General features: G+C 43.8%; 2 protein-coding genes, 1 long non-coding RNA gene and 1 other non-coding gene across 6 annotated transcripts; 1 reads left to right on the forward strand and 3 right to left on the reverse strand.

The window, feature by feature from the left end:
- Positions 1–2,279: 2,279 nt before the first annotated feature.
- Positions 2,280–2,349, reverse strand: LOC112939784 (small nucleolar RNA R160). The gene has a single exon (XR_003243647.1). It is a non-coding gene; the product is annotated as a small nucleolar RNA R160 (small nucleolar RNA).
- A 634-nt stretch (positions 2,350–2,983) lies between these two features.
- LOC9268479 (F-box protein At3g07870) lies at positions 2,984–5,221 on the reverse strand. Of its 2 annotated transcripts, none has more exons than XM_015790248.3 (3): positions 5,082–5,221; positions 4,751–4,821; positions 2,984–4,628 (listed from the first exon to the last, which is right to left on the reverse strand). In XM_015790248.3, the coding sequence occupies exon 3, from the start codon at positions 4,624–4,626 to the stop codon at positions 3,310–3,312; it is 1,317 nt and encodes a 438-aa protein (XP_015645734.1). In that variant the 5' UTR covers positions 4,627–4,628; positions 4,751–4,821; positions 5,082–5,221; the 3' UTR covers positions 2,984–3,309. The 2 variants fall into 2 exon arrangements, with proteins under 2 accessions (XP_015645734.1, XP_015645732.1); XM_015790246.3 differs by having other exon boundaries at positions 4,713–4,821.
- A 1,764-nt stretch (positions 5,222–6,985) lies between these two features.
- On the forward strand, positions 6,986–12,101 carry LOC136357375 (uncharacterized). 2 transcript variants are annotated; one of them, XR_010742710.1, is made up of 5 exons: positions 7,495–7,634; positions 7,845–7,925; positions 9,052–9,173; positions 10,560–10,640; positions 11,773–12,101. It is a non-coding gene; the product is annotated as an uncharacterized lncRNA (long non-coding RNA). The 2 variants fall into 2 exon arrangements; XR_010742709.1 differs by lacking the exons at positions 10,560–10,640; positions 11,773–12,101 and having other exon boundaries at positions 6,986–7,634; positions 9,052–9,318.
- A 5,101-nt stretch (positions 12,102–17,202) lies between these two features.
- LOC4342646 (phosphoacetylglucosamine mutase-like) lies at positions 17,203–20,878 on the reverse strand. The gene is made up of 8 exons (NM_001422031.1): positions 20,452–20,878; positions 19,244–19,363; positions 19,007–19,149; positions 18,673–18,921; positions 18,177–18,592; positions 17,891–18,066; positions 17,691–17,787; positions 17,203–17,587 (listed from the first exon to the last, which is right to left on the reverse strand). Exons 1-8 carry the CDS (start codon positions 20,794–20,796, stop codon positions 17,445–17,447), a joined length of 1,689 nt encoding a protein of 562 aa, NP_001408960.1. The 5' UTR covers positions 20,797–20,878; the 3' UTR covers positions 17,203–17,444.
- Between the last annotated feature and the right edge of the window lie 6,688 nt (positions 20,879–27,566).

The following is a 27,566-nucleotide window of genomic DNA, read 5'->3' on the forward strand; positions in this document are numbered from 1 at the left end:
AAAGGGTTCTTTAAAAAATTAATTATTATAGATCACATTTCTTTTGGCAAGGGGATGATAATAAGAAAAAGTACATGCTTGCTAGATAGGATATTATTTACCAACCCAAAGATCAGAGTGGCTTGAGGGTTCATAATCTGGAAATATAGAACAAATGTCTTTTGAGTGAATGGTTATTTAAGTTAATAAATGAGCAAGGGGTTTGGCAGAATTTATTGAAGAGAAAATATCTTTATAATAAGTATATAACCCAGATTGATAGGAGACAGGGTGACTCTCATTTCTGGTTAGGTCTTATGAAAGTTAAGAATACTTTCTTGAATATGGATTCTTGGATAGTGAATAATGAGGAACAAACAAGATTTTGGGAAGATAAATGGTTAGGTAATATGGCCTTTAAAGATAAGTATCCTTCTTTATATGCTATTGTCAGAAGGAAGAATTCTTTAATTGCTACCGTCATGAGTTCTGTTCTACTTAATGTATTTTCAGGAGAGCTTTAGTTGGTCAGAATCTTATATTTTGGCATGATTTGTGTGTTTCTATTGTACATATCCAGTTGAATCAATCTTCGGATTGTTTCTCATGGAATTATAATCAGAATGGTCGGTTCTCTGTAAGGTCAATGTATCTAGCTTTGATTAATAACTGCTATATTGGGAGGAATAAGATAATTTGGAAGCTTAAGATTAAAGGGGTGGTGTTAACGAAAGATAATTTAGCAAGACGAAACTGAAATGGTAGCTCAAGATGTCGTTTCTGTATGAAAAATGAGACAATTAACCATCTTTTTATCGATTGCCATTACGCAAAATTCATATGGAGAGCAGTTCAGTTTTATTTTGGCTTATACATTCCTACTAGCATTTCTCATATTTTTTATGGGTGGTTGTTAGGAGAGGACAGGAAGAAAAGTAAACTTATATTGCTGGGAGCTTCTACGATATGTTGGGCTCTATGGTTGTGTAGGAATGACGTAGTTTTTGATAAATAATCATATGTTCATATATGTAGGTAATTTTAGGGGAACATATTGGCTCCGGTTTTGGACACAGTTACAAAGGTTTGATGAAGACGGAGAGTTTTTAAAGTTGCATGCAAAAAGCTTGAGTCGATGGTTATGCATTTTTTTACCAATTATGGATGGAGATTCACAAATAGACATCATTCTCCATATCTTTTATTGGTTATTTTTATCTTTATGCGATGGTTGCTATTATTTTTAGAGTACAATTGTTTTGAGTGCTAGATTGTAATTAATAATGGGTTATAGCTCTTTTGAGTAAAAGCCGGGATGTTATATTTCATTATTAAAAAAAATCACCAATATATGTACTGCTTTAATTCCACTTAATGTAGTAAATTTGCGCCTAACTTGACTAAATGTTCTTCAGGTGGAAGCTCTGAAGTCGTATCAGGTAATCCTAACGATGAATTATTGACTGAAACTGACAAGATGGGAGAGGAAGGGAACAGCTTGCAAGTTGCAAGCGCGAAGGCGACTACGATCACCTCACACCAGCCGAGAGGCGTTTACATGGAGCAGAAGCAGATGATTGATAAACACAAGTGGCCAACAAGTCACACAGGGAATCGCATCAAGTATTTCAACTAATACCTGGCACTACGACATCCCAAAAAGTTGGGCCCCGGTTAAATCTTGAATGTTCTTCAGAGGTTTTATGCTGGTATGCTTTCTGTGCTGCTGACCCATCCAGCCATCTGTTAGCCTGTGATGCTCCTCCTACCTATATGGTAGTCTTTGAAACTCATGAAGATAAAGATTAAGCTGGCGCATCACAAGACTAAACGTTTGGTTAGTCTTGGGAAGATCTGAAGATCTGAGTGTGGTATTTCGAAAATCCAAACCATGTTTAATACTTGGATGCATGTATGTGCTTCATATGTGTCCAAATTTACATGTATGTTAGTGAATCTAGACAATAGATATAAAGAAAAAAAGTCTTATAATGTGGAACACAGGGAGTACGGTTTTAAATATGAAATGAAATATAAGAGAGCCGCCATGTTGAATGATGCAAGTTTTGCTATGTAACAAGTAGGTTAGATGCATTAGCAGATAACACGATTAAAAGGGAAACTAACAACTTCCTAGATGATTCATGCAAGTTTTTTTTTACATGACAAAATGCTTCGGGGGACGGATTTTGTCATGTAAAAAAAACCCCTCAAATCTCGTATTGAAAGATGTAACAAAACCCAAGCTAGAAAAATGCAAGAACTACAGGGTCTAGCATATTGCTCAGAGATTCATGAGAAACAATCAGAGAACTTTGAAGACTATGAATGGATTTAGATACTTCAGAACAAATAGCCTCTTCATTTGTATTTCCATTTCCCAGCAACAAAAAGACAAAGATACAACAGTTTCTATTAACATCATTCAAAACCTCGTAAAGGTATATCACTATACAGCCACAGAATTGGAAAAACAATGAAGCTTTGATAATTATCAGAGGGAAAAATATCAAAGATTGCATTGAGATAATTGTCAATTATAAGCAACCACAGAACTTGCTCATTTTGTTTCACACCTATGTTATTCTTTGAACACGATTAAAAAACTTCCTCCGAATCAACTAATCAATCATCCCAAATTACTAATAGCTACAGACTAAGGAAAGACTCGAAAAAGATAGTTTTTGAACATGAGGTGATCAGAGAAATTTGAAGACACACCCATACCCTTTTCTCGCAGTTATCCCTGTACCCAATCTCAAGAGAACAGGGGCTAATGGTCCGGGTCAAACATAAGAAAATACCATCCAAGAACAGCATGCACATAGATGACTATCAAACAAAAGTACCTTAAGTCTTGGTAATAACTTACATAATCATACAAGAAATAATATCAGGGAAGCCTATCACACAAGATCATTGCATGTTGCGATCTAAGAGGAGAAAAAGCTGAAAGCCAAACAAAAATTACCCACTGGAATTCAAGTTACTCCACTCCCCAGCATGGACTAAAAACCATATTCACCAGCTTCATACATTTTAATTAGAGCAGGACAATCCGAGTACAAAGTTTATAACTGAAACTAGGAAAACACAGCAAGCCAGCCAGGGTTCAGACTCCTAGAATGGAAAACATCTTGCCTCTCAAGATTGGCAAGAAGATAATTGGAGTAAGAAGCTCAGACAGTAACACAAATGCAGCTCCTAGCTCAAAATGTCTGAACTCCGAACAATGATATAATCTGGTAAAGAAGTTCAGGCCACACTACTCTTAAGAACCAGTGGATGTGTTGAACTGACCAAGGACACAGTAACACATCTACTACAAGTTCACAACCCCTGGCCATTCTGTATGCTCAACAAGCTTCCTGAAAAGAAACCAATTGAGTGAATATTCTTAACATCCACCAAGTCTGAACCCAAAGTGTCCGTCTCCGGATCATATAACCGCATCACCCGCCTCGTGTATTGCCCTTCGAAGTTGGCTAAGTGCACAGTTATGTAGATGAGTATCCTGCCATCATCTAGAATCAGTGAGGGATGTGCATGAGGGAAAATGTGTTCAGTGTCCCAGGTATCCATCTCCAAAACAATCCTATACTTCTTCTCCCAAATCTGCTTCTCCGAGTCCATCAGATACCAGAGGTCTACGTAGGATTTGATCTCCGCGCTTCGATAATCCGTGTACTGAGCTACAACCAATGCACCACTCAGCTCGGACAATGACAGATTCTGGTACACCGACATCTCAAGGGGCTCAGGGAGGATCTCATCGATGTTGTTCATCTCCGGATGGGTCGCCATTGGTCCCTCCAGGTATGATATCCACCTCTCGGAGCAGAGATCGAACAGGGCCATGTGATCCATCTCGTAGGATTCGCGATGCGCGTTCTTGACGCCATTGGGACGGCCATCCAGCAAGAAGTAGACGACGCCATTGATGACGACGCCGCCGATGGCGTCCCTCCGGACGCACATCGGCAGCGCCTTCTTGGCCCTCCACCGCATATGGTATCTGCTGCTCTCGTCCAGACTCAAGATCTCGAACAGCTGTTCGGGGAATTGCTTGTTGTGGCAATCCGTGAGGACGCGGAGCACCTTGTAATCGCCATTGCTGTCCCTGCCGTACTTGAAGGAGCCGTCGAAGTCGCTCAGAGATCTTCCCCGGAGGGAGTGCGGCGTCGACAGCGGCTCCGGCAGGTGGACGGCGGCGCCGGTGATCGGGTTGAGGAGGGTGGCCCTGCAGGTGTAGACCTCGGTGACGCAGAGGAGGTCGAGGTTGGTGGTGGGGAGGACGAGGTGGGTGGCGGCGTGGCGGATGCGCTTGACGACGCTGCCGGAGAGGTCCATGAGGAGGACGTCGACGGAGGGGAACACGTCGAAGTCGAGCACGCCGCCGGCGAGGAGCGGGCCGCGGTGGCGCGCGGCGTGCGCGGCGACGAACGTCGCGTCGGTGGTGAGCGCCCGCCACGACCTGCACACGCCGCGGAGGCGGCACACGTCCTTGGGCCCCAGCCGCAGCAGCACCTCGAACAGCACGTCCGCCGGCAGCGCCGCGCCGCCGCCTTCGCCGCCGCCGGCGGCGGAGGGGGAAGCCGTCGTCCCCGCCTCGCCGCTCACCTTGGCGCACTGGCTCCGCGACGCCATTGCTGACAAACACACACCAAATCAGCAAGACACTTTACTACCTCGAGCACATAAATATCTTTAAACCGATAATCTTTCCGACTTACGTGTAGACTATTCTTTTATGATAATCTTCTCAACTTACGTGTAGACTATGTAGATGTCGCTGGAGAAGTGATTTGAGATGATCCAAAAGTGCAACAACGATAATCTTATCTGGTCCAAAATGAAAGTATTAGCTAGAGAATTATCCAAAGTGAAATTTTAATAATATAAAATATGGATCAAAGTACAATTAACTTAAAAAAACAACGAAACGGAAGATATAAAAGAACAGTCGATGCGACGACGACGACACAGCGCGCGATTCTGGTGGCGAAGAAATCAAGAACCCTAGCTAGCTAGATAGTACGAAGGGGAAGATTAGCGGGGGTTGGTTTCAGATCCGACGCCGACGAACTCCGGTGGAAACTAACCTTCGTCTACCTCACCTCCGGTGCGGCGGCGAAGAGAGGAGGGGATCTCCTTGCAATGGTGGCGATGGTGGGAGGAGGAGGAGGAGGAGGAGCACCATTATTTGTGTCCGTGGAAAGAGTGGGGCAGCAACAATTCAGCCAATGAGAAGGCTACAACTCCTGTGTGCATGGTACGACGACGATGGAGTGATACTGAAGATTTTTTTTTTTTGGAGGTTAGTTCAAGAAAAACGTGGGAATCCAATATGGATGTTTGTTTTGGAAGAAAAAAAATGAAATGATTATTCAAATGCTTGGAAGGACGGTTTGATAGGGACTGGTCGCTGGACGGGATCGGTTTTCGACAAGCAGGAAACCACGGCTGATGAAGCCTGTTGTGGTTTTTCTTTTTCTTTTTTTTTTTGGAGAAGTCTACTTTACGTCCCTAGAATATGGGTACTAGGTAGGTTCCAATAATATTCTTCAACCGCAAAATTGGATAGAGCACTGTCACGCCCGGAATTTCTATACAAAATTCCAAACGCTTACATGTGTGTTACATCCTCGTCCAGGAATCAGCCGAGGCACACAATAACAAATTGATAATAGAGTACTATTAAACAGCTAATTAATATTCGCAAAATAGCAAATTATTACAGAGGTGGATAGTTCCTCTCAAAGAATAAAATTCTACGCAGCGGAAATAAAACAAAATACAGAACAGCTATGGCGACTCCACTCCACAAGCAACTTAACCCGGACAAAGCCTAGTCCTCCAAATCATTACCTTCACTGAAATACTCCTCCTCTGATGAATGAATATTGCAAGAATGAGCATATGACATACTCAACAAGCCACACAACAAATATGCAAGTGCACAGGATAACAAAGGATGGCATAGTAAAGCTCATTTGCATAAATAACATTTATTAAACCTTTGAGAGAATAATAAAACAGTTGAATAATTAATCAGTATTAAATAAACACCATACAACACAACTGTGTTGCATAGGCCCAACCTCATCTGAACAACCAACCCCGGTTGTACAAATCAAACCTCCATACCAGGAATATATCATTCCAAACCAGGAGTCAAATTAACACAATATTATCATTAATGAGTAGTGTGAGACTAATCACGAAAAATATTGTTAAACTCACCCATAACCGCGGGTACGGCTATTCGAATAGTTTACTCTGATCAGAGGTGTACCACTGTACCCACAAGACACAGCTCCACAACATGTCACCATGCGCCTTAGTACCACCACGGTACCTTGGAAAGGAACTGTGACAATACCTCTCACACTGTCACATCCTGATTTTTGTTTCAGGATTTATAAATTATTTAATAAATTATTATTAGAATTTATATTAAATGTTCATTAATTTACAAGTGAAGTTAAATGTGGGAAATAAAATTTCCTAAATATAAAGCATGGATGGATTTAATTTTGATTAAATTCTCCATGATTAATTACACTCTCTGAAATTTTCTCAGATGTTTCGGAGCTCAATTCTTAATTTTTAATCATACAAAGAGCATTTCAGTAATTACCCACATATTAAATTAATCATTAAATGGTCTGTTTTTAATATTGTTAAATACTTTGGGTGTCCAAGTATGTTCAAGATTTTTCTTGGAATTATTTGAGCATAGGAAGTATTTTTAACAATTCAAAGATCATTTCATTGATTAATTTAATTGGAAAAGTAATAATAATCCTCTTCCTAGTCTTGGGCCCTTTCCAGCCCATCTCCCTCTTTTGTCTGCACGGCCGTGCAGCCCAAGTCGGCCCAGCCGAGCTTCCCCCTTCTCTTTCTTTCTTTGCTTTGTTTTCAGCCAGCCCAAGACGAAAAGTCTAATTTGCGTCCCTCGACACTGTTTATCTTCTACCTCTAGCAGCCGAACTGAGACCGATTTGGCTCGGTTTTTCTCCTCCAAATCTGACCTTTCCCCTTGTGTTTTTCTAAAATTAGTTGAGGGGAAATATTCCTCTTATCCTCCTCTATCTTTATCCCCAAAAATCGGAGCTAATCGTTGAGTATCTTATCCGAATCGAACTCGTTTTCGAGTTTATCTCCAAAACCGAGTTTTTGATTTCCCGGATCGATTTCTTGCGGGAGGAGTCCGATCTCTTCAATCCAAGGCTATAAATAGGACCCCTAGTCCTCCTCTTTCGTTTGCCCCCTCTCCCGTGGTCTCCCGTGCCTCGTAGCGCCGCCGCCACGTGCTCCACCCCGCCGTAGTCGCCGGCCGAGCTCCATCCGCGTCGCGCCGCTGCCTCCGCCGTCGCCGCCGGTCGCCGTCACCACCGTTAGGTGCGCGGGAGGGTGGAGAAGCCCGGCCGCTATCTCCCCGAAGCCGCCGACCACCGCAGCCCCGTCGCCGCCGTCGACCGAAGCCGCGCCGACGCTAGACCTCGTCGCCGGCCGTCGTCGTTCGTCGTTTGGTTCGAGGGTGAGTACCGTTGGGTTCGTCTCGTCGTCCTCTACGTGTTCTTGTCCTCCAAAGTCGCAGCCGACCATCCAATCTCCGGCGAGGTCGCCATCTTGGTTCGGCCATTGATGAGGTCATCATCATGACGTCATCATCGTTTTTTTCTTTTTCCTGTTTTTCTAATAGATTAAATCTTCGGAAATTCATAACTAAATCATCGTAACTCGGTTTTGAGTGGTTCAAGTTGCTAAATTCATCTAAAATCAGGATCTACATGTTTGTTTACTTTATATGTACTTTTTATTTGGTTTTTATTAGTCTTTTTCTTCGTTTTGCGTGTTAGTTTGTCGTTTCCGTCGTTGCGAAGGTTCGTGAGTGCGCCGGAAGTATTCAAGAAGATTAATTGAAGACCGATTATTGCAAGGCAAGTCACACAGATCCTAAACACAATCCTTTGAGCATGTTGATCCTATATTTAAATTCTCTATTTATTTCAACTGTGCATTTATTTTCGAATGTCACCGGGTGGTGTGAAACTATTCCTTTGTTATGGCCAATTTGCATTGATTACTTTATTCCTTGATACCTTGGGTTATTATAACTTGACTAGTTGAGCTTTATATATTGGTTCAGCTAGATATTAGATATGATTGCTTAGCCATGCTTAGAAACATTAGCACACTATTGGGATAACTTATGACTCATTGTTTAATGATGGTTTAATCGTAGCTCACGATGGTTAATCATGTTATGATAATTAATTGATAACTAAAACTTGACAATGGTGGGTTGTGAGCACATGGTTTTGAAGGTCATGCTCATGATAATTAAGGACCGGTTCACGAGCTACTGTTGTGAAACATTAACCGTACCAACCACAAGCCAGCATGGGCAACGGCTTTACCTTCTGTATAGCATGATTCATTGCGGGGCACCAGACTGAGAAGCGGCGAGAAGTCCGTGGGGGTCGCTGGGGAGTCCATGCCTCTGGTTATATTTATAGAGGGGGTGATTATGATCCAGGAATGGTGCACTGTGGTGAGTTGTGTTGTGCAAAGGGTATTGTCACAGCCTCTATTCGGGTACTTTCCAGGATCGCGACGCATGGTAGACATGATGAGGAGGCTGTGTCTTGTGGGTACAGTGGTACACCTCTGGCCAGAGTAAAACTATTCGAATAGCCGTGCCCGCGGTTATGGGCGGGTTGAGCAATGTTTTTCGTGATTAGTCTCACACCTCTCACAATAATTATGGATGTTATATCTGGTAATAATTTGCTTAGCTCCTGGTTTGGAGTTAGATCTGTACAGCCGGGTATGGTTGTTCAGGATGGTTGGGCCTGTGCAGCATGGGTGTGCTGTTCAGTGTTGATTAAAATTTCTGATTAATTACTCCACTGTTTTACTCCTCTTAAATGTTTTGCTAAATGCTGCTTTTGCAAATGAGCCTATATTATGCCATCCTTTGGTATCCTTGTGCACTTGCATATTTGCTGTGTGGCTTGTTGAGTATGTCATATGCTCATTCTTGCAATAATCAATCAACCTCAGTTGAAGAAAAAGGATCCAGAAGGAGAAGACGTTTGGCTTATACCCCAGTTGAGCTGCCTGTGGGAGTGGAGCCGGAGCTTCGCTAGACCGTAATTCCGCTGCAGTTTTCTTTTCTTTTGAAAGTATGTAACACTATAAATAGTGATGATTCTGTATATTAAATTGTCAGTTTGTGTACCTCGGCTGATTCCTGGACGAGGATTTTATGCACAAATAAGTTCGGAAATTACTAGTGAATTTCTGGGCGGCGTAACAATTCAAAGATCATTTCATTGATTAATTTAATTGGAAAAGTAATAATAATCCTCTTCCTAGTCTTGGGCCCTTTCCAGCCCATCTCCCTCTTTTGTCTGCACGGCCGTGCAGCCCAAGTCGGCCCAGCCGAGCTTCCCCCTTCTCTTTCTTTCTTTGCTTTGTTTTCAGCCAGCCCAAGACGAAAAGTCTAATTTGCCTCCCTCGACACTGTTTATCTTCCACCTCTAGCAGCCGAACTGAGACCGATTTGGCTCGGTTTTTCTCCTCCAAATCTGACCTTTCCCCTTGTGTTTTTCTAAAATTAGTTGAGGGGAAATATTCCTCTTATCCTCCTCTATCTTTCCCCTCAAGAATCGGAGCAAATGGTTGAGTATCTTGCCCGAATCAAACTCGTTTTCGAGTTTATCTCCAAAACCGAGTTTTCTCGGATCGATTTCTTGCGGGAGGAGTCCGATCTCTTCAATCCAAGGCTATAAATAGGACCCCCTAGTTCCCCTCTTTCGTTTGCCCCATCTCCCGTGGTCTCCCGTGCTCCGTAGAGTCGCCGCCGCGCGCACCTAGTTCGCCGCCGCCGCCGGCCGTCTTCAGCCACGCCGCGCCGTCGCTTGCGTCGTCGCCGCCGCTTGCCGCCGCCGCCGTTAGGTGCGCCGTGGTGAGGAGAACCTCGGCCGCCCGTCCCCCTTCGCCGCCGACCACCGGAGCTCCGCCGTCGCCGTCAAGCCGAGCCGCCGCCGCCGTCCTCTTCGTCGCCGGCCATCATCGTTCGTCGTTTGTCATTGTGGTGAGTACCGTTGGGTTCGCCTCGTCGTCCTCTACGCGTAGGTGTCCTCCAATCACCCGGCCAAGGTCCCTAGCTCCGGCGAGGTCGCCAACCCTAGCCGGCCTCCGTGGGTGATGTCATGCTGACATCATCATCCTTTCTTTTTTTTCCTTTTTTCTAATAGATGAAATCTTCGGAAAATCATAACTAAATAACCATAGATCCGTTTCAGGTGGTTCAAGTTGCTAAATTTTTCTAAAATAAAGATCTACATATTAAAATTGTCCATAAATTGAATTAAATTTATTTAAGTCTTTTTAAATGGACTTTAATTAGATTTAATCTTGTAAAATTCATAATAAATTCATTTGAAGTCGGAATGAGGCCGTTCAAGTCTCATAATTCATCTAAAATTATGATCTACATGTTTGTTTACTTTTTATGTATTGTTTATTTGGTTTTTATTAGTCTTTTTCTTCGTTTTGCGTGTTAGCTTGTCGTTTCCGTCGTTGCGAAGGTTCGTGAGTGCGTCGGAAGTGATCAAGAAGGTTAATTGAAGATCGATTATTGCAAGGCAAGTCACACAGATCCTAAACACAATCCTTTGAGCATGTTGATCCTATATTTAAATTCTCTATTTATTTCAACTGTGCATTTATTTTCGAATGTCACCGGGTGGTGTGAACCTATTCCTTTGTTATGGCCAATTTGCATTGAATGCCCTATTCCTTGATACCTTGGGTAATAAATTGATTAGCTTGAACCTTATGTATTGGTTTGGTTCAGCTAAAAGTTATATATATAATTGCTTAGCAATGCTTAGAAACATTAGCTCACTAATGGGATGAATCATATATACTACATTATTATTTATGGTTATATTTAATGGTAGCTCACGATGGTTAATCGTGTGATGTTAATTAATTGATAATTAAAACCTGGTTAAGGTGGGTTGTGAGCATATGGTTTTGATGGTTGTGCTCATGACAATTAAGGACCGGTTCGCGAGCTACTGTTGTGAGACATTAACCGTACCAACCACAAGCCAGCGTGGGCAACGGCTTTATCCTTTGTATAGCATGGTTCATTATAGTGCGCCAGACTGAGAAGTGGCGAGAAGTCCACGGGGGTCGCTGGGGAGTCCATGCCTTGTTTATAAGGGGGTGATTATGATCCAGGAACGGTGCACTGTTTTGAGTTGTGTTGTGCAAAGGGTATTGTCACGATTTCCCCCTTTGCAATGCCGTGGTGGTATTTCGGGGCATGGCAACATGTGTGGAATCGTGTCTTGTGGGTACAGTGGTACACCTCTGGCCAGAGTAAAACTATTCGAATAGCCGTGCCCGCGGTTATGGGCGGGTTGAGCAATGTTTTTCGTGATTAGTCTCACACCTCTCACAATAATTATGGATGTTATATCTGGTAATAATTTGTTTAGCTCCTGGTTTGGAGTTAGATCTGTACAGCCGGGTATGGTTGTTCAGGATGGTTGGGCCTGTGCAGCATGGGTGTGCTGTTCAGTGTTGATTAAAATTTCTGATTAATTACTCCACTGTTTTACTCCTCTTAAATGTTTTGCTAAATGCTGCTTTTGCAAATGAGCCTATATTATGCCATCCTTTGGTATCCTTGTGCACTTGCATATTTGCTGTGTGGCTTGTTGAGTATGTCATATGCTCATTCTTGCAATAATCAATCAACCTCAGTTGAAGAAAAAGGATCCAGAAGGAGAAGACGTTTGGCTTATACCCCAGTTGAGCTGCCTGTGGGAGTGGAGCCGGAGCTTCGCTAGACCGTAATTCCGCTGCAGTTTTCTTTTCTTTTGAAAGTATGTAACACTATTATTGATGGATTTGTATATTAAATTGTCAGTTTGTGTACCTCGGCTGATTCCTGGACGAGGATTTTATGCACAAATTAGTTCGGAAATTATTAGTGAATTTCCGGGCGTGACAAGTTGGTCAAAAATAAATGCACAGTTGAAATAAATAGAGAATTTAAATATAGGATCAACATGCTCAAAGGATTGTGTTTAGGATCTGTGTGACTTGCCTTGCAATAATCGGTCTTCAATTAATCTTCTTGAATACTTCCGGCGCACTCACGAACCTTCGCAACGACGGAAACGACAAACTAACAACTCACCACAGTGCACCGTTCCTGGATCATAATCTCCCCCTCAAAACCAGAGGCAATGGACTCCCCAGCGACCCCCACCGACTTCTCGCCGCTTCACAGTCTGGCACCCTATAATGAATCATGCTATACAAAAGGTAAAGCTGTTGCCCACGCTGGCTTGTGGTTGGCACGGTAAATGTTTCACAACAGTAGCTCGCGAACCGGTCCTTAATTGTCATGAGCACAACCATCAAAACCATATGCTCACAACCCACCCTTAATCAGGTTTTAATTATCAATTAATTAACAAAACACGATTAACCATCGTGAGCTACCATTAAATATAACCATAATTAATAATATAGTATATATGATTCATCCCATTAATGAGCTTATCTTTCTAAGCATGGCTAAGCAATTATACATATAGCATTTAGCTGAACCAATTCAATATATAAGGTCCAAGCTAATCAATTTATAACCCATAGGAAAATAAAGTCATATTCGACCATTAATTAATTAGGAAAGGCTCACCACCCAATGACATTCGAAAATAATGCATAAGTTGAAATAAAACATTAGCTTTAAACGGGTTCAACATGCTCAAAGGGTTGTTTGGGATCTGTGTGACTTGCCTTGAACTTCCGCAAATGCTTCCGAACCTTCCTCAACGAAAACGCTCTCCTCCAGAACGTCGGAAACTAAAGCAAAAGAACAAAATCAATAAAACAGTACAAAAACAAGCATAAACAGTACATGTGGATATTTTTAACATGTAGATCTTGATTTTAGAAAAATTTAGCAACTTGAACCACTCGAATCCGAGTTACGGTGATTTAGTTATGAATTTCCAAAATTTAATCGATTTTCATCTAATAAAGAAAACTAAAAAGAGGTTTATGACGTCATGATGACGTCATCACCGCCGGCCATGACACGGGTGATGTGACCACCGGCGCTAGAGGGGTCGGCCGGGCTAACGGAGGACATCTACGCGTAGAGGACGACGACGCGAACTCACCGGTGCAAAAAAAACTATGACGGACGACGGCGAACGGCGGCCGGCGACGAGCTCCAACGGTGACTCGGCTCGGGTCGGCGGCGGCGGCGGCGCTCTGGCGACCGGCGACGGCGGCGAAGGGACGGCTGGGGTGCTCCTCCTCCGTGCGCACCCGACGGCGGCGAAAGGAGGCGGCGGCGACGGCTAGGGCGACGTGGCGGCGGCGCTACGGGCGACGGCTCGACTTGGGACAAGAGGCAAACGGAAGAGGACGACTAGGGAATGCTATTTAAAGGCTTGGATTAGGGAGATCGGACTCCAACCGAGAGGAATCGAAGACGGAAAATCTTCGGGTTAGTTTGGAGAGATAAACTCGAAAACGAGTTTGATTCGGATAAAATACGAAGCAATTAGCTCCGATTCTTGGGGGAAAGGATAGAGGACAACAAAGGGATAAAAACCCCTCAACCAATTGGACTCGGAGATGGCCGGTTGGGGTGGATTCGGCGGGGAACGGCGGCGGCTTGGGCTCGGGCAGGCCGGCCGAAGGTTGAAGACAACCCCGACATGTGGGCCCCACATGTCGGCGGTTGAAAGGAGGGGGGCGACGGCTAGGCTTGGGCCGTACGGCCACGCGCGAGAGAAAGAGGAGTTAGGCCGGGAACAGCCTAGGAGAGGATTTTTAAGACTTTTCCAATTAAAATAATTCATGAAATGATGTTTCATTTATTAAAAATACTTCCCTTGCTCATAATTTTCAGAAAAATCTAGAAAATAGATAAACAAGCAAAGTATTTAATGAAATTTTATCTAGCTCAATTTTATGTTGAAATTTTTCCTAAATTATTAGAGTTTAACTTGTAGGCTTTTAAAATAATTTCTAATTGAGGCGATTTTCAGGGCGTGACAATCACTCAAAACATTTAAAACCAGTGTAAATTAAGTTCCCTCGATGGTTTTACCTAATATACCATCCACGTAGTATGTTGACCTGGTCATCATCCTTAAAACAGAGCTGCACGATGAGGGGTGCCCAAGAACCATTCATCTAGGGCAAAATTTGCTACGGGACACTTAAAGATTGTGGTCTTTGCTGTGAGACACCTGAAGATCATGTATTTGCTTGTGGACGCTGTAAAAAAATACTAGTAATTAGCTGCTGACACTTCTTTTATTATTTTATTATTTTGCATGAAAACGGAAAGGAGGTCCGATGCAGCGGCGAGGCCTGTCACGGCGTCATCGATAATCTGGCCGTGAGATTTGCAAATTTAAGTGCGAAAATGATACCGTAGCGAACATCATCAGTATAACCATGAAATTTTTATCGAATCTCAACTTTCAGCAATGGGCATACATTCATATTATTTTTTTCTCGGTGGGAGGAGTACCATTCCATAATTGTGTCCGTGAAAAGGGTGGGGAGCGGCAGCAATTTTAACCAATGAGCAGGATAGAACTACTGTGGATGGGTACTACTAGTAGTAGTACGACGGATTCTTTTGCAGGCAACTCATCAAGAAAGCGTGGAATGGAATCCAGGAGTGGGAGATACTCTCTTCGTTCCATTTCAAGTGTAGCTGTGATTTTCCGTGTTCAATTTTGATCGTCTGTTTTATTTAAAATATTTTTATAAATTAGTATTTTTTTGTTATAGATGATAAAATATGAATAGTACGACTTATATTTTTAATTTATTTTCAAATTTTTTTCAAATAAGATATATGATTAAAGTTGGGCGTGAAAAACCATGGCTACACTTAAAATGAGACGGAGGGTGTAAATATTTGTGAAAAAAAAAGAAGCGGTACAAATGCTTAAAAGGACGGTGTTTGAGAAGGACTAGCTTCGCTGGAGTGGAGGGACTGTGGTTTTCGACATGCGGAGAAACCACGGCCGACGGCCGGGCCCGTTGTGAGGGATTGATTGGTTTTCGACATGCAGAGAAACCACCGCTGACGGGCCTGTTGTGGTTTTGTGGGGGGACTGGTCATTATTCAGTGGTCACTTCATGCTGTATTCCTACATAGAGTAAGGGCAGGGGCGGATCCAACGTGGGTGCAGGGGGACTCGAGGCTCCCTACACCCACAAGACCCATGAATATCCCCGGAGCACCCCCTTCAAATTTTTCACCATGAATAATAAACTAAAGGTTTCTAGATAGCTGGAGGTGGAAGAAACTGTGTAATTGAACCCCTCCAATTTTTTTGTTCCTAGATCCGCCCCTCTAAGGGCCACTTTGAATCGTAGGGTAGAAAAAACGAAGGAATAGGAAAAACACAGGATTATGACAGGAATTGAAGTGTAAAACAGATGATTGCAAAACACAGGAAAAACATAGGAATGGTTGTTTGATTGGAGCACAAGAAAAACGCAAGAATCAGATGAGAGAGATAGACTCAAAGGAAATTTTCCAAGAGGTTGAAGCTCTTGCTAAATTTCCTCCAAAATCCACATGCAATGTGCCATTCCATAGGAATTTCATAGGATTTAGAAAGCTTCAATCCTTTGAATCAAAGGGCCAAATAGAAAAATTTCTTATAGGATTTGAATCCTATGAAATTCCTACATAAATCCTTTGATTCAAAGGGGCCCTAAAGTTTTTCTGGTCCGATGTACAGGAGTAGTACTACCTCCGTCCTAAAATAAGTGCAGCTATGAGTTTCCGCGCCCAACTTTGATCGTCCGTCTTATTTGAAATTTTTTATAATTAGTATTTTTATTGTTATGAGATGATAAAACATGAATAGTACTTTACTCGTGACTTATGTTTTTAATTTTTTTAAAAAAAATTCAAATAAGACGAACAGTTAAAGTTGGGCGTGGAAAACCATGGTTGCACTTATTTTGGGACGGAGGGAGTACTAATTTACTCTCTCGATCTCATGAAAACCTAAACTAGCATCGGATGTAATAAGTACTACCTCTGCCTTAAAATATAGCAATTTTTAGCTATAAATCTAGTCACATATGCGTCCAGATTTGTAGCTAAAAATACTTACATTTTAGGACGGAGGGAGTAGAACTTTTAGTTTAGACAGAGATATATTCAGATTTATGAGATAGAGGAAGTGCTACGTTTTTAAAATATAGTTATTTCTAGCATAGTGACTTATTCTGAAATAGAGCTATTTCTACACGTATTATCTTCTCTTAACCAATTGCACCTATTCTCCATTTAATTTCTTCCGTCATCTTCTTTTCTCAACAAATCACAACCTTCATCCTATTATTTCTACCTACTAATTTAATATTGTGCCCATCTTGGAACGAAGAAAGTAACTTCGTATCACCGAAACTTCATCTTTAAATTAACGACCATAGTAAGAAATTAAAGTCGTCCTCGTTAATATGATAATAGTATCGTGAATTGATAGGTAAGAGATGGCTGATAGGTATCTAAGGAATAAAACTAATTGATTTATGCTATGTTTTTTCTAAGAAAAATCAATTATGGGCCTTTTGAATCACAGGAATGGAAAAACAGAGGAATAGGAAAAACGCAAGATTCTGACAGGAATATAGCTGTAGAACAGAAGATTGAAAAATACAGGAAAAACACAAGAACGACCGTTTGATTGGACCTTGATTGGACCATAGGAAAAACGAAGGAATCAATTTTTCTAAGAGATTGGACCTCTTGTTAACTTTCCTCCAAAATCTCCGTAGGATTACCCATTACATAGAAATTTTAAAGGTTAGTATAGGATTCAATCATTTGTTTCAAAGGGTTTCATAGGAAATTTTTCCGTAGGATTGAAACCCTTCAAATTTTCTACACTTTTCTTACAAATCTAAGGGGCCCTTAAGTCCTTCCGATAAAAGTTGGAAAGTTAAAATAAAGCTTTTTCTAAAGGAGGGAGTACATGCAGTATAAATTATTTCTATTTTTTTCTCTTCATTTCAGTATCCATTTTCCTAACTCCCGTGGGCATGTGAATAAGGAATTCACCTATGGTTGTAAATGATAACTTCATTAGTATATCGCCAGCTAAAAAGAATCAAAGAACTGGTTCTGCACGGACAACTTCCTTTCTTAAAAAAAGAAGCGTTGGAACTCAATCTGTTCATACTATTTTTTTGGTACAATAACTGATGGCTCTACACACAGTATGTACAATCTGAAAATTTCGAATAAACATGTAGTGTTGCATTACAAACAAATGGATTTTGATATTCTTCAAATGTGTCAGGCAATTGAGCTAAAGTGAACACTTTAAACTTCTGGAAAATGAAGAGATAAAAAAAGGGAAGGCAAATTATCCAAGAATGCGCTCAACATGCTGCGCCACTCGTTTTGCAAGGCAATCAGCTGCTTCCTCTGAAGATGCCTCTGCATATACACGCACCACATCCTCGGTACCAGATGGCCGCACGAAACATCGCCCATGAGAGTAATTTGCTGCAGGGTACCTCAGAATTCAGTAACACTTCAATTTATGCCAAGAAAATCGGATGTCGGAAAGAAACATAAGTATTATATGCTCAGAGAAGATGTTACTTACATATCTCCCCATCTATCAGTTCCTGCAGCCCATTAGGCTGGCAAACCCTTCTTTCTGCATCTGTTGTAACAATAGAATTTCGATCTTGAACTTTAACCTGAAATCATAATTATATTATGGGAGCCTGATATGACAGTGATAACTAGAGGCGTATCTTAGAAAAGAAGAGGTAATAACTCCAGGTACTTTGGCGAAAATACCTTCAATTGTCTACTGGGCAGATCAGTGTACAGGTCACACCAATTCTGAAACGACCAGCCCTTGTATTGCAAAACAGCCTCCACCAAAAGCATTCCACTTAAAGCATCTCCAACTGCCTGATTAATTAGCTGACTTGTGGCCAACAATCTCATAGCAGCTTGGTGTTGTGAAGAACCTAATGTGAAAAGGTAAAAGGAAAGGGGGAAACATCACGACAACCATAAACAAATAGATCCAACAATGCAAAAGAGAAAAGAAATGCTGGAAAAATCATGAAGAGTTCACCTGCAGCCTTTGAAGAAAACTCACTGGTCAAAGATTCCAGTTGTGAGACAAAATGATCTGAGAATAGCACTGTCCCATGTCCATTGGCTTCAAAGTAGATACCGATATCATATTTTAGGGCTTCCTTGTGAAGATATTTCACTCCAGTTGGAGTGAATACAACTTCGAGACCAATGTTCTTGAGAAAATCTGTTGATGCACCATTTGCATAAGCTGTTTGAATTACACCAAAACGTGTAGGAAGTACTTCATTTCCTTTATTGTCTTTTCCATTGATAATATCTAATTGCTCTCTAATAAACAGCACGAATAGTGATAATATCTTGTCACCATCAACGAGATCAATCCTAGTGTCACTAGAGGATACGATACGGAAATAAACAAGCCGGTCAGCGTCGCCATCAAAACTTGCACACCTGAAAGTTAGATCAGAATGGCCAGGTAAGATCAGTGACAACTGACAAGTAGAAATTTAAGGAGCAATTAACTGACTCACCTGAAACCGACATCTTCAGGACCAAAGCCAAGAGGAACAACTTTCTCCTTCTGAACAAAGTCTGCACCACAACTCTCATTAAGTATCCCTTCTCCCTTCCCTGAATTCCTCACATGAATGTCTAATCCAGAGATTTTTGCCTTTATTTCTTCAAGTTTCAACCCACCAATGCCATTAGCTCCATCCACAATTAGTCTATTGTTTATCACATCAGCTTCTTTATCTTTTGGGACTAACTCCAATAAACACCTATTGCAATATAGTTAAATTATGCAAACAAATAGATGCCACATATTTATTACTTACAGTAGCAGAGAATTAAATTCAGAAGAACCTGAATGAATCAATAACTTGTGAAAAATAATCCGTCTCAGAAGACTTCAGTCCTTTGTTTTTACTTCGGACCATCCAATGCAGCTGTGGAGTGGTGAGGATCCCCATGTCAACTGCTACTGCACCTATTACCGCATTTACTCCCTTCATGCATGAGTTCCAGAAAACTATTAAGATTGACTCATGAACATGAGACATACAGTGAATACAGAATAAAGGATGTAAATTGATGTCATACCTTCACCGCCACATCAAGGAGGTACTCTCCAGTTGGCCTCGTGTCTCTTGCCAGCAGCACTTGTGCCGAGTGGCTTCCACCAAGTTTAATATCCTCATCTTTTGCAAACTGAAGCACTATCTACAATTCAACAAACATAAAAGAAAACTGAGGGTAAGAGTAGGCAGAAACAAAACTATCAACTATCTGAACAAACTTAACATCTCAGGCAGAAGATGCCACTCCTCATTAGTTCCATAGTTCAATCCAATGATAATATTGAGGCACTGAAGTTCTGTTTTCCAACAGTATCAAGTACCAATTAGCACCATCAGAGTCTTTAACATTGATCAAGGAATTTAAACATTACTATAATTCCAATATGCTGGAGGTTTCATGAGGATGATGACCACTCATTTTTCAAATGCAAGAATGTTCGACAATGCTGGAGTGAACTAGATCTTGAGGATTTAAGATAAAAACTGTTGATGTGTTGTTCACCTAAAGCAGCGATGGAGGAAACCTGAAACCTTTCTAAAGAGAAACGATTGAATATAACTAATTTGCTTTGGAGATGGTGGAGTGAAAGAAACAAAGTAAACTCAGAAGAGGACCAAGTACAACCACAAGGTTTTACGACTTGCAGTATATTTTACCCTAGAGGATTTGTTTCAGCTCTGAATGAACTTTGACAAGACAATGGTGCCAATACTGTCATCTCTAGAGCTGTCAGATTCTTGTTAGCAACATGTTTTGTTCATGTTAGAGACTTAAAGAGTCATGCACTGTCCTAGAAACTGTGAAGTGTTATCCATGCTCTAGCACAATTTGGAGCATCCCAAGAACTCGAGCATCACCTGCTCTGGTTCAATAAATTTCTAGAGTTTGTAAGGCCTGGTTTAGTTCCCAACTTTTTCTTCAAACTTCCAACTTTTCTATCACATCAAAACTTTCCTACACACATAAACTTCCAACTTTTCCGTCACATCGTTCCAATTTCAATCAAACTTCCAATTTTGGCGTGAACTAAACACACCCTAACTTAGGTGACTGGCGATCTGGCTAGCTCATCCTATTAACAAAATTAGCTCTCATGTTACAAAAATCAACACAGAGGAAAGAGATTACGCGTCAGACAGTAACAAATCGAACTGACTAGCTAGCTGTAGTACGCAATCTAACAAGGTCAGGGCATGTGGTAAGCTGAGATCCAGCGAAGGAGAGGCAACCTGGAGGAGGGCGTCGGGGTTGGGGGCATTGGCGAGTGCGTCGGCGAACGGCTCCCAGTCCTGCGACAGCATCCCGCCGTCCGCGTCGACGATCTTGACGCCGTTGTCGCGGACCGGGTTGTGCGAGGCTGTGATGACCACCCCCACGGCGGCGCCGCCCAGCTTGGCCGACCGCAGCGCCGCCACCACCCCGGCGCGGCACACCGCGGGGCCCATGGCGGCCCCCTCCGCGCGGAACCCCGCCGTCCCGTACGAGAACCTCGCGCCGTCGGGCGGCGGCGGGAAGAGGGTGGCCGCCGCGAGCAGCGCGGCGCGCTGGTCGCCTCCCGCCGCGAGCTCGGCCATGGCGCTGCGGGTGGATCGAAACCCTCTCGCCGCCGACGGAGAGGTCTGCGGCGACCTGCTGAGATCTGGGCTCGCCGGAGTCGGAGAAGGGGCGTAGTAGAGGGCGAGCTCTGTAGAGGTGTACGGTCGGTATCGTCCGTTCGATTTGAATCGGATGGCTGTCAACCTCCCAGAGTGTACTGTATATTTCTGAATTTTTTAGAGAACTGAAAAAACGTTCGTACGATGTTTTTTTTTTCTCCAGAATTTTCAGTAGCATACATTAACAGTAGCAAATTTGAGATGTTTGCTTGTCAGGTACAGTAAACCACTAATATGATAGAGTTTGAACTTCAGATTTTGGATTAGAGTTTTGCATCACAGATATACATGCACAGTGAACAATGGTTAATAATGAACAATGGGGATTTAGTCAACGCAGGGGATTTCTAAAGCCATTATGCATCTAACATACCCTGCCTCGTATGCCTCCTGTACAGGAACTGGATCGAGCAGCACTCTTACCTTGTTCACAGGCAGGATGGATGGCTTGCAGGGTTGACGAGTCCTGGGATCGGTGGCGGCGTGAGGGACTCGAAGCAGGTTCACCTTCGAGGTCGGGACGACGATGGAGCGACGCAGCGACGGCGCCGACGGGGCTGCGGGCTGCGGCGGCGTGGAGCGTCGATAGGGAAGGCCCGACCTCGCCTCCTCCAGCCGTTGCGCGGAATCACGCCGTCGATGGAGGGTAGGCCGATGATGCGGCTGTTGCGGCGTGGATCAGGGATGCGACGTGGATCGGGGATGCGGCTGCGGCGTGGAGCGATGGCGTTGGAGGGGATGCGGCGGCGGCGGCGGCGACGGCGTTGGCGTGGATGGGGGCGGCGGCGGTTGAGGGGGAGCGACCGAGTGGGTATGCGGCGGCGTGAGGCGGATAGGGGATCGGCGGTTTCAGGATGAGAGCTTTGTTGGGTTGTGGGGTTTTGGACTATTTGCCACTCTCCCGGTGGCGTGTTTTCAAATGCCGCTCTCAAGGTTGGCTTCGCTATTTTGTCATCGGAGAGAAGATTTCTTGATCGTGTGTCATTTTTGAGCCTGCAAAGTATTATTTTTGAGCCTGCAAAGTGCCACGTCACCTGATCCGAGGGCAAAATAACCGTCTTGCCTATCTTCTTCCTCTAGCTCGGGGTCTCTCTCCTCCAACCTTCCTCCTTGCGTGTGAGCTGGTGACACCGCCACCACCACCGCCGGACCGACCTCCTGGCGCTAGGTGGCGAATGACAAGGTAGGGGAAGCCTCGAGGTTGGACTTGACACAACCGCCGACATCGGGGAGAGTGGGGCAGAGCCGAGAGGAGAAAGAAGGCGACGACGGTGACGATGAAGCAAGGCACCGGCGATGACACAAAAGAAAGAGCAGGGGCCGTGGAGGTAAGGAGCAAGCAAAGGAGGGAGAAGTGCGAGGCGGGGAGCTCACCGGAGCCCAATAACCTTGGCGCCCTGGGAAAGGAAGGGGATGAAAAAGACCGGAGGAGAAATGAAGAAGAAGGGTAAGATGGTTATTTTGTCATTAGATCGGGTGACGTGGCGCCTTGCGGGCTCAAAAATGGCACACAAGCAAGAATCTTCTCTCCCCGATGGCAAAATAGCGAATTCATTCGGGAGAGTGGCAAATAGTCCAAAACCCCGAGAGCTCGAGGAAAAGAAAAGATAGGCGATCGAGGCGTTGGATTTCGCGATCCAATAGTTCATATTCCATGGGGCTGCTTGGATGGGGATTCAAGACCACCACTACACTTTTTTAAGTAGTAGAGATATATGTTAAACAACTGTTAAGAGCTAAACAATAAATTAAAATATTGATATCACTATACATTATAATTGAAAAAAAGTAAGTACAATCCTACCTTAGTTTTAGGTAAAATTCATTCCTTTCTCTATGTTTAGCCCTAGTCTGGTTCGCTATCTCCTACCTCATTCGGCTTGACCTTTATCTCTTTGGCTCGGCTCACAAGTGGAGCGTCTAGCTAGCACTGTCAGCTGTCTCCTCTCGTTGCGCTATAGTAGCGTCTTCAACCTCTGAACGACAGTCACGTACCTTGTATGATGCTAGAGCTGATCCTCCCCATCAAATATGCCGAATCTTTCTCGATCTCCCAAAATTGGTTAAGAGCTTTTGATCCACTCAATTTGCTCTTTTCGTTTCCCAAAAATCAGAGAGAATCCACATGCAAATGTCACAACCCAATTCCGCAAAACTCGGGATAAAAGCGGCAAGGAAGCTCGCCGACCGGCCATCATTAGCAGTTAGACGGAGATTAAATCCGGCAAATTAAAGCCGAATTGAAAGGGAAAATCATGGGGAATGACAAGGGAGGAGTGGGGAATCGATTTTTGCAATCGGTTGGAGGATGAGGAAGCACACAGGGAGACGGATCGACGTGGCAACGATGCTAGGGTTTGGCTGGGAGATAAGAATAGATGTCGGCTGGAGGCGTGTGTCGAAGTAGAACTAGCAACGGCTGGGCTGAGCCTAAGCATAGCTAGGCCAACGGATAGAGGAGAGGGAGCAGGCCGAGGCAAGGAGACAAGTGAAAAAGGACTTTTGGCCGAAGGAGGAAAGGTCCAAAAGGAGAGAGATGGAGGCCATGAGGGAGAGAGAAAAGGGAGCGGGAGGAAGAGGCCAAATAAGTCAGCTGAGAGACGACGACGTATGCACCAAAAAAAGCTAAGGAAGCCTTAGATTTTTTTTTTAATTTGGTATAGATATAATACGATAATATGAGTAAATTGCGCTCATGGTGCGTGAAGTTGTGTGATGGGTATAAATAGGTACATCAACTAGCAAATTGCTCAATTCGATACAATAACTTACCTAGTCCGTGAGAACTTGGGGCAAAACGGTCATTGTAAGCAAATTGAGCTAATGTGGCGCATATTACTATTACACAAAATTTAGACCGACAAAATGTATAATTATTATGCGCTCGATATTTTTCAGATTTAGATTGAAAAAAAGTGAAACAATTGAAAAAGCCCAACCATGGAAATAAACTTCTAAAAACAAGTTTTTGGTGAAATGGAGTATTTGAGAATGAAAATTAAAATGAATTTTTCAGGAGACTATGGCATGGCAGAAATTTTGTTGCTCCTGAACATATAAGTGAGCATTATACAGAGTTATACAGATGATAAAAAAAATAAATTCTTGTCCTGTACATGAAAATTTCTGCACAATTAATTTATTTTTTTCTTTGGATTCCAAATAAGATCTCTAAAACATAGTAATACATGCTATCAGTTTGGAACCTTACAATAATTTTGTTTGCATGGATAATTTCGGTGCGATTTGTGATGGACTAGTCAAGTTACTTTATCAGAATGTGCAAGTTATAGTTGTTGTAGTACCTATTTTGCACCCACCACACAAATTTATATACTGCGAGCACAATTTACTCTTATAATATATCACTGTATTTAACTAGATAATCTCACAGCAGTCTCACCCTTCTCCTGTCTGAACTAACGCCGGATGTATACCAACTCACCAAAGTGTTGTTTGGTTTGATGCCAAAATAAACAGTATCAATCTTTGGTAATATCGAATTTTAGCATTATCAATATTTGGTTTGGTAGGGTAGAAATGTGTAGAGTGTATTTGGTTTGTTTTTCCTAATACTGGTAAAGTGTACTCGGTCCTAAGTTATTTTTAGAGTTCTCCACATGGCTGAAAAATTGACAGAATTAAATAAGATAAATATGATTGGTTGAGATGAAGAAATAAGTAGAGATACTAAACAGAAGATAATTGTAATTGGTTAAGATAAGAGAGGGAGAAAAAACCAAATTTTAATATAAATTTAAATACTAAATATTTACTATATTACATAATAAAAGGAAGTATATCACATTAATTAACAATAGAGTAATTAAAACTTATACTAAATAAACTTTTTTCCTGTTTTTAAAAAAGAAAAAGAATCTCTCCATACACACGCCTGCCCGTTATATATGAGCGGCGCAAGAGACTCATCTCTACTATTTTACCATACAATTCTTTTGCAGTAACACTTAAGGTTTCGTCTAGCTACACACCCAAGTGCTACCTAGAACTCTTCGCCCTGCGCGAGAGCCCCGGAATAAAAGCCCAGGACGCAGCCGCCCTTTTCCACCTGCGCCACCTCCTCGCACGCCCCCGTCCTCGGGTCGTGCAGCCGCACCGCCCCCTCGCACCCCCTCGCCCACACCGCCATCCTCCCGTCCCCCACCATCGCCAGCGGCTGCGCCACCTTCTCCCTGCACAACCACCTCACCTCCTCCTCCTTCTTCTTCTTCCTCTTCTTGCTTCGCCCGCCGCGCTTCGCCTCCGCTGCCGCCGCCGGGTGGCTCGTCGGTTCTTCTTCCCACCCGCGGAGGACGTTCTTGATCGGGAGCGAGTGAAGCTTTGTCCATGTCGTGGTGTTCGGCGTTAGGGACCAGAGGTTGATGGTCCTGCCGGGGTAGTCGTGGTGGACGGCGACGAGGCGGCCGCCGAGCGCGGCGAGGCTGAGGTTGGGGCGCTGCCCGCGGTGGCGCTGGTCGGCGGGGAGCGGGCCGTCCATCAGCACCGGCCTCCACTGCTCCGTCGCGAGGTCGAACCCCGCGATGGTGTCGCACTCGACGCCGCGGTCGCGCGGGGCGGAGGTGGTGGCCGGGGAGAGGAAGTGGACCACCCCGCCGACGGTCGCGCTGCTCCGGCTGATCCCGTGCTCGATCCTCATCGGCGGGTGGCTCCGCGTCGCCCTCCACTGGCAGCCGCCGCCGGCGCCGGTGGTGATGGTGAGGACCTCGCTTGACTGGGACCCGTTGGCGGCGGCGTAGACGTGGAGCAGCTTGTGCTCGCCGGTGGCGGGCACCTTCCCCAGCGTGTACCCGGAGGAGACGTTCCTCCCCGTCGCCGCCGAGCAGCCCATCGAGAGGTCGGTCAGGTCGCCGGTGGCCACGTCGACGACGCGGAGCAGCCCGTCGCCGGGGCTCACGACGCAGATCATGTCGCCGCCAGCGCAGACCCTGAGGCCTGGCCTGCTCAGCCCGTCCATCCGCCTGACGACCTCGCCGGAGTACGCGTCCATGAGGGTGATGTCGGTGAGGTCCTCGGCGATGTGGTACACCGCGCCGACGACGAACGCGTCCCCGCCGCCGCCGCCGCCGCGGTGAGGGCACTGCATGTCCCGCCACGCGCCGCAATACCTCTGCAACGCCTCGTCGTCAACATGGGCCTTCTCCGTCGTGCGGTTTCTCGGCGGCGCCGCCATTGATGACGCCACAGCGAGCTGGTCGAGACGGCTTATGAATCTAGTTCCGGAGGCGCACTGATTATGTAGTACGAGTTATCGAGGGCAACGGTGGCGGGCGCGCTTAATATGGCGCGAGCGCTTAGTTCGAATCCGAATTTAAGCCCGAACACAATTTAATTTGGATCCGATTTATATGCCGGGACGCTTAGTTCGAATCCGAATTTAAGTCCGAACACGATTTAAATTGGATCCGATTTGGAGTGAGATCAAGACTGACATTGGCACGTTGTCGCGTGTAGGAATTGATTTGAGTGCCTTCTGTAGAGCAGAGAGTGAAGAGATGTACTCCTATATGAGTTTTGTATATTTCACGCCAGCACGTTATTTAATTGAGTTCATACTTTTTCTTTTGTTTTTTTATGAAAGATTATTGGCTTCAAATCTTTGCCTAAAAAAATTCGGCTTCATGGACTGTAGGTTTTTTTTAAGGGAAAGACCGTAGGGTTCTATATGGTGGAAATCACAAATATTTCGGGGTTACTGATAGAAGCGAAATTGTGGACATTACAGAAATTTCGGTTAGAAAAAAGTTGAAATTTGAACAAAATTTTGCTTAATTAAAAAAAATTGAAGAGTGGCCAATCACTTTTGGACTGTACATATGCTAATTCTGAATCTTCAGCTCCTGGATCCGTTCTTCCTGCTAGCAGAGGAGGGCTATCTCCCCACAATCCTAAGTTATTAACTAGCATTAACAAAGTCCAAAATTTCAGATTGCATCCAAGCTTCTCAAACGGCCGTCCCTCAATTGGCTTTGTAAAAATGTCTGAAAAACTTGTCCAAGGAGGAGATGAGGGGTCTGAACTCTGAACCTGATGAACACCTAGTTTCTTGAGGCAGGTACTGCACCCAAACAATCTCTTCAGAGTTCAAATCACCCCCCACAAGCACCAGGAAATCAACCATTAGATGATCTGCCATCATCAGAACAACTTGCTCAGTCGGCGTCCGAAAATGCTCTCACAGAAGTAAAGAGTGGACTGTGTTTTCTGAATTTTAAGCCCAGTGCAAAACCGTAGCATTCACATTCAGTATTTCAGATATCACAAAATCCGTTTGACAGACAATCACTAATGGTTGAATTGAATGTGCTTATGTTGCATTAATTATTGTAGGCTCTTATCTGACTATCTCCAATGAAGGCAGTAAAAATTCTTGATTCTTTTGTTTGTGCCAATAGTTTACTCTGCATGATTTAGATTGAGTGCAGGCTCTAAAGTCTGAACTTCAGAGCAATTAAGAACATAGAACTGTGCCAACGGGCGGTAACCTCATCAATGTTCCTCAAGACAAAAGACAAATCAAGGGACTTCGAACTTTCGTCAACAGCTGGATTTGCTCAATTGGTCAATTTCTTTTGGTGATATTCATCCTGAATCTTTCTTATGGCTCTTTTCTTCAGTGTCAGCTTCAGGCCTTCAGCAATTGGCAATACTGCAATAGCCAATAGGCTGCA

This window comes from Oryza sativa, chromosome 7 (genome assembly GCF_034140825.1).
Source record: "Oryza sativa Japonica Group chromosome 7, ASM3414082v1".
NCBI classification, from domain to species: domain Eukaryota; kingdom Viridiplantae; phylum Streptophyta; class Magnoliopsida; order Poales; family Poaceae; genus Oryza; species Oryza sativa.

Excerpts from the sequence above, each read along its gene's own strand:
- LOC9268479 (XM_015790248.3), bottom strand. The coding sequence starts at position 4,626 with ATGGCGTCGCGGAGCCAGTGCGCCAAGGTGAGCGGCGAGGCGGGGACG.
- LOC4342646 (NM_001422031.1), bottom strand. The coding sequence starts at position 20,796 with ATGGCCGAGCTCGCGGCGGGAGGCGACCAGCGCGCCGCGCTGCTCGCG. Across the intron at positions 18,593-18,672 it reads CCTGAAGATGTCGGTTTCAG|GTGTGCAAGTTTTGATGGCG; the intron begins GTGAGTCAGTTA and ends TCTAACTTTCAG. Across the intron at positions 18,067-18,176 it reads GTTTTCTTCAAAGGCTGCAG|GTTCTTCACAACACCAAGCT; the intron begins GTGAACTCTTCA and ends TTTTCACATTAG.